Source organism: Eurypyga helias, unplaced genomic scaffold (genome assembly GCF_000690775.1).
Source record: "Eurypyga helias isolate BGI_N326 unplaced genomic scaffold, ASM69077v1 scaffold21663, whole genome shotgun sequence".
Lineage (NCBI taxonomy): Eukaryota > Metazoa > Chordata > Aves > Eurypygiformes > Eurypygidae > Eurypyga > Eurypyga helias.
Window position 1 is genome coordinate 1 of NW_010240828.1, and position 6,876 is coordinate 6,876.

Here is a 6,876-nt window from a genome sequence, read left to right on the forward strand (position 1 = left end):
GGCGGTGATGGGCTCCCCGTACACAACCGCGCCTGCGGAGCAATCGGTCAGCGGGGGCACGGCGCCGCGCGGCCCTTCCCACGCTGCGGACAGATACCGCTTCGCTTATCCCCAGGGTCCGTGCTACTTCAGCCTTTTTAATTCACGTTAATCCCTCGGATTCCCGCACACGACTGGGAAACGCTGTCAAAGCAAGCTTGGCCTCCACCCCCTTCCTCCACAGACCAAACGTACATTCACATCCACGAGCCCTCGTGCCTTCCCCTACATCACAGCCGTCTCCCTGGCAGAGTCTCCCGGCTGGGGTGGGGGTGGCTGAGGACCCCCCCTACCTGCCCTGCTCCCCACAGAACTGCCTCCAGCTCTTCCCACTCTACCCCCGCTTTGAATCTGGAGCTGGCTCCGGAGCCATTTTTCGTGTAGTTCATGACAAATAACTGCAACCCAATTATCTCCTTTTTCTCAGCTGCGTCTACCGCGATGCAGGTGTCAAAGTCTCCAGCACATCTCCAACCCCCTCAGCAGCAATCGGCTCTGGCACACTCGGCGAAGAAGAGCCAACACCGAGTTCCAGCACCCTTAACGTGTGAGAGAAGTGGGGTGACAACGAGTTCCTCAGCCTCGCAGCTGGGGTGACATCCCCGGACACGTTTAAACAGGCTCAGTCAGCACGCAGACACGAAACACGGCTTCACCTTTTCGCTTCGCTTGCGCGACGATGTCGGCTGCGCCTCTGCTCATGATTTTGGTGACGTACAAGGGGCAGTTGGCTTGCTTCGCTATGGTAATCGCCCGGTACACCGCCTCCGCTTCCACCTGCGGGCACAAGGACGTGGGCAGAAAGCGCCTGCGGGCACCTCGGCTGCCCCGAACCCGCGGGCTGGGGACGTTACCTCCTCGGGGCGGCTGAGGACGTGCCCTTCCGGCCCCGTAACCCCGAGTTCCAGCAGCCTCTTCTGCTCCTAGGGGGACAAAGACGAAGGGAAAAGTGGTCAGGGGTACAAACAGCCCCTCTGAAGTGATGCCGGGGCACAAAACACCTTTCCAGGAGTACCCGAAGGGTGATGGGAATTCACAGGTACAACTAACCAACACCGCTACCCCGAGCGGCGTGGCCAGCAGGTCGGGGGTGGGAGGATTCTGCCCCTCTGCTCGGATACACTAATTCACGCTGTGGGAACCTTTCTGGACTTTCTGGGCACTGCTGCATCCCAACGGCACCTTCGGACCTTCCCAACGCTTCCAACCCAGCTACGTGTCTGGAGACGCGGGATTCCAAGCCCAGGGCTGCGTACAGCTGTGCCGGACGCGATGGATGGCAACGGGGCAGGATGTTTCCCTGGACCTGCCGCTGCCTGAGGCGGCGGAGCTTTGCCCAGTAAATCCCACGCGCTCCCGGACCCCAGTATACTTTGCCACGTGGCGGTGGGAGGGGACTGCGGCAGATCTGAAGGAGGTTTGGCAGCTGGATCCGTGCTCCGGCAGCACCAGCTCCCCGAACTGCCGTGTGCTCGGTCCCCGCAGCCGTGTGGCACAATAGGCACAAACCAGACCCCCGCAGAGACCCCGCGGGGACAGAACGGGAAGGAGCTCCGGGTTGTGCCCACATTAGTCCCTCTGCCTTGGAAAGCGGATGTCCAGCACACACCCCGCCCCCTCTTCTGGCTGTGACATTTGGTGTCACGAGATGCTCCCACTCAGCGGGCGTTGGACCCAAGGAGGTCACTCCACCCTAGGGACCAGGTCCCACGGGCTTTGGTCCTGCTCCTAGGGGATGGTTACGTCTCCATCCACCGCCCTCCCGTTACAGATGTCCTCCCAGCTTGTCCCCAGGGCGTGGGTGCCATCGCCCCAGCAGCTTAACGAAACCCTTCTGAAGACTCTGAACCGCCTGGGGTCGCCTTATCCTTCCCAGCCGGACGAAGAAAAGCTTCCTCAGACAAAACCTGGGGGCTAAGAGGAACTGCAAGTCTAGTTTACCTTGTGTCAGCTGTCTGCAGTACCTAAGGTTTTCTTTTCTAAAGGTAAAAAGGAAAAATAACGAACACGACCTGAGTCTGCAGCACTGAGGATGTTCCCAGTGCCACTCCTGCAGGTAACTACTGCAAAGTGTAGCGGGTATTTCAAGCTAGGCACACCTCTGTTTTCCCAAGGGCTCAAGCCTCCTAGAGAGGTAACGTTTAGGGCAGGGTGCAGGAGCTCCGGTTCGGCGTTCCCGAGGCTGCGGGGCTCGGAGCCCACACGCACGGACCCACCGAGGCTGCGGCATGCCACGAGCTCAGCTCGGCTCTCGCCGGGGATCTCGGAGGAGAGCGGCCGGGGTGAGGCCCTGCTGGCAGCAGACACCAAAAAGCGCACGCCGGCCCCCTCCCCAAAGCCATCGGGTGTCACAGGAGGCTGCTGCTCCCTCTCCCACCCGCTACTGAATCCGCAGCGGCAGCTGGAGTCTAAAAAGACGCTGCACTGCTCCTCCGAGACACTGCAGCCCATCTGGTACCTCCCACCAAACCCTCCCGACGACCTTCAGACGGGTATAAACGCCGTACCTCGTCGATGATGTCTCCGTTTTCAGCGTGCACTTGGGCAATGGCCCCCAGGTCCCGAATAATGCAGAATATTTCGTACATCTGCCAAGAGACAGCCCAATGTCAGCCCAGGGGTCGGTCGTGCCCCGCGCCGGCTCCGGGCCACGACTCTCCCCGGCACTGGCTGGCTGCATTACCTGGGCATCGGTGCACTGGCGCTTGTCTTTGTACGCCATGAAAACCAGGAAGGAGTTCACACCTCGGGAAAAGAAAACGGAGCGTGTGTTTAGCATCGGGGCTGAGCAGGGGGTGTTCGAAGCGGGGGGGCGTGCTGGCTAGGGTTAGGCTGAAAGCGAAGCCAGGCGAAGGGCTGAAAGGGGAAGTGTACCCCCACGAACTGAACCCCAACGCGTGGGAGCCACCAAAGCCAACACAGCCCCATCTTGGGATGTGCCTGAACCAAGAAAACAAGACCCCGTGGCCCCTCTCCGATGGCAGGTACCCTCTGTAGCTCGGTCCGAACGCACGGAATCAAATGCCCTGCCCCAGAGGGGGTTCCCATTTATGGTTTATCCCCAATCCCTTCTGATCCCTGTCTTTGAATGAGTGTATTAGGGCTAAGACTAAATTACAGCAAAAGCTGAGACTAATTTAGAGCTGTTACTTAGTGCACTGCTACCCAGCCAGAGAAAAAGGGCCAGTACCCTGCACACAATCCTCATTTCCATCATTCCTCACATAAAGACAAAAAGGATGATTGGCGGAGCACTGAGTCAAAGCCAGGGAATTGCTACTGTATTTTTACACAGAGAGAGGCAACAACTAATCCCAAACTACCATCAAATTGCAAATAAACTGTATTTCATGGGAACCTACATATGAAAAATACGGGCTATTAGCTCAAAGAGCGGCATTACTGCAGCCACTCCGCATTTCAATAGGAAATTCCCCGCAAATTTCCATCTTAATTGACCAATTAAGCCCTTGCTTGCAAGGCTACAAATTACGCTGAAGTCATTAAGCTCTGCATTAGCAGATCTGAAAGCAAGATGTGGTTCCAAACATGGAAATAAGTATTAACGAAATGCATGAATTCCTGCCGCATGGCCCAGATACTTCAGGCTGTGCAGGAATTGTAGGCAGGAAGGAATTCTCTGCGGAAAGCCTAAAGCTTAGTTTCCCTCACCAAGCCCAGTCTTGAACATTTTTGTTGAAATACCCTTCTGTACATCAGACAGTCTGAATCAGGGCACCCCATACCACTCCTTTGGTTTCCAAAATCGGATTTCATGACTGGGCTGTACATTGCCCAAAGGTCAGAATTAATGGACAAGATCATGGAATCCTTTAGGCTGGAAAAGACCTTTAAGATCACCCAGCCCAACCGTTACCCCAGCACTGCCCAGCCCCCACTAACCATGTCCCTGAGCACCTCGTCCACACGGCTCTGAAACCCCTCCCGGGATGGGGACTGCCCCCTCCCTGGGCAGCCCCTTCCCACCCTGACAGCCCTTTCTGGGAAGGAAAGATGTTAGGGAATGAATCCAGTGTCACTGCCCCTGCCCACACCTCTCTCCTAGACGGCACTACAGGAGTAGCCCACATGGCAGTGCAAAGCCGTAGGGTCCCAGTCAACGCCTGCGGGCCCCCGTACCCCGCCCCAGCCGTAACCATCGTGCCTTGCCCCGCGGAGGCTCGCTCACGTGCCTGTGCCGCAGTAATTACAGAGTGGGTGGGGTTTTGTGGGGTTATTGCCAGAACCCCGCTCTTTGGAGCCCCTCTGCCACGGGAACAGGCTGGGAGAACTGGGGGGTTCAGCCTGGAGAAGGGAAGCTCTGGGGAGACCTCAGAGCCCCTTCCAGTGCCTGGGGGGGCTACAAGAGAGCTGGGGGGGCTTTTCCCAAGGGCAGGGAGTGACAGGACAAGGGGTGACGGGTTTAAATGGAAAGAGGGAGATGGAGATGGGCCATCAGGAAGGAATTCTTCCCGCAGAGGGTGGGAGCACTGGGACAGGTTCCCAGAGAAGCTGTAGATGCCCCATCCCTGGGAGTGTCCAAGGCCAGGCTGGATGAGGCTGGGAGCAACCTGGGCTATGGAAGGTGTCCCTGCCCATGGCAGGGGGTGGGATGTGCTTTAAGGTCCCTTCTGACCTAAACCACCACATAATTCCATGACGGTTTCCATCCTTACCCTTGTCCTTCACCAGGGCCTCCAGCTCCTCCTTCAGGCTCTCGTGCCAGCGAGGGATGTCGACGTGCAGCGAGTAATCGCAGCAGGCCTGGCCGTCCGCGCTCCCACGCCACTGCTCGTAGGCAGCCAGGAGGCCGGTCCCCGCGTCCGGGCAGACGTGGTCAACTGCGGAGACACTGCACAGCGTCAGCACGCTGCTGCCCAAGGCCAGGGGGACCCAGGGGTGCGGCAGCGCTTGTGCAAGGCACCACTGCCGCGGAAAGGAGACGACTGAACACTAATTCATTTGTACGGCATTGGCTGGGGATGAAGGATAATGCATTTCCCAAACAGAACACATAGAACGAACCAACTCCACACAACAGGCATTATTATGCCTTTTTGTCACACCGCCTGCCGAGCACAGCATCTGAGAGGGGCCGGTGACCCAAGCGTGCCCTTGCACACCTGTGCACAGCTCCCTTGGGCGTTATCCATGGGCAGTCACCCACTGCCCGTCAGTCACTGCGCTTCCCTTTGCTCCTGTGCCCTACAGCACTGGCTACGGGATCGGCACAGCGCTACCCCAGGGCTTGCCGAGGCTGGCCCTTCAGTCACACACCACAGCGTCCTTGGGCCCAGAGCGAAACAGAAACCAGTTATTTTACATCAGCCCAAACCCGGAACCCGTGCTCAGAGCTGAAAACTCAGGAAAACACACCTGCAAAGCGACTAAAGACATATTAAAAGGTGTTTAGGGCTTTCTTCTACTTTATTCTCTTACGAGGTGAAGCAGGAGCAACTATACACGTGTCTAGCAGTGGAAGGAGCTTCTGAAGGGCACATGATGCATTTTAATTAGCCTGGCGACGCTTTGGTGTCTACATCAAAAATGAACATCTCGCTGCTACGAGGGTGAACAATCTCTGCGATGATAAAAGGCCCAATGTATTCTGCTAAACAACTTCCTGCTCAGGAGTCGCTCGCGTGCCGCCCCATCTTACTGATCATCGTGGTGCCTCCGGCCAGCGCGGCTTTCGTGCCCTGGTAGAAGTCATCAGCAGGGGTCATCCCCATGACGGGCATCTGCAGCCTGGTGTGGACGTCGATGCCTCCCGGCATCACGATCTGGCTGTAGGCATCGACTGTCTTCACGCCACCAGGAACCACCAGGTTTTCTCCAATTTGCCTGAGAACGACATGGAGATCTCCTGTTAATTGGCATCAGCGCCTGAGCGAAGAGGCGGCCCGCAGGCGCGCGCTGCCCCAGCACGAACCGGCCGCACTTCATACACCTTCCCGGCCCCGAAAGGACACGAACGTAGCTCTGTTTAGGCAATATGCTAAAAACTGCCCCTGTTTTTCAAAAAAGGAACATACTTCTAAGAGAAAGATGACGGCAAGGGACCTCGTTGAAATCCCACAGCACTGCATTGTGCTTGGAAATCACTTAATAAAATACAAATTTTTAACTTACTTTATTAAACCATCTTCCACGTAAATGTCTGCATAAAATGACTGATCATCGTTGACGATTTTTCCTCCTTTGATTAGAAGCCGGTCGCTCTAACGCAAGGAAAATCACATTTTAAAATATGACTTTATTTAGACGCTACTTCACCCATTATGAGCTCTCACTAAGTCTAGGGCTCAATATCTGCCCTTCAATCACCCCAGTTCAGTGGAACGTCCACCCGGCACCAAAGCCCTGCCGTGTTTTGCAACGGGAACCAGACGGAATGGCGACCCGAGAGGAACGCGTGTTCTCCCGCGAAGCGTACGGCAAGGGGTGTACGGGCAGCGCCGCCCAGCCCTGGGTACCCCGACGCCCCCCGGGCCAGAGTCTGAGCTGCATCCCACGCTCCCGCCTTCGCTGCTCCCGGTGGCCTTGCTGGAAGCCCACCCCCCGCCCCGAGGCCCCCCAGGAGCTCCCGCAGAGCAGGTTCGGGGCTGAGCCAGGTCCAGCAGCACCAGAGGTTGTGGGGTAACACCCCCAGCAGCAGGTACCTGCCTCCTCCGCCGGCTCTGGAGGCTTTGAGTGCGTCTCGTTAACCTGGTAATTTACTGGCATTCGTTAGTTTTCCCCGTCTCGTCGGAGGCAGATACTGCCGCCAGGACTTCCCTCACTTCAAAGCAAGATGCTGGCACAGTTGTCAGATTCGCAGCATCGTTACCAGCAAAA

The 6,876-nt window shown here is 57.1% G+C and overlaps 1 protein-coding gene across 1 annotated transcript; it reads right to left on the reverse strand.

Annotated features, from left to right (window-relative positions):
- Positions 1–3: 3 nt before the first annotated feature.
- Positions 4–6,260, reverse strand: LOC104507334 (dihydropyrimidinase-related protein 4-like; the record flags this gene model as incomplete). Its single annotated transcript, XM_010148577.1, has 8 exons — positions 4–32; positions 696–816; positions 894–962; positions 2,547–2,627; positions 2,723–2,784; positions 4,716–4,880; positions 5,699–5,883; positions 6,172–6,260. Coding segments are annotated over 8 exons (801 nt in total), but the record flags the coding sequence as incomplete, so codon positions are not given.
- Positions 6,261–6,876: the final 616 nt, after the last annotated feature.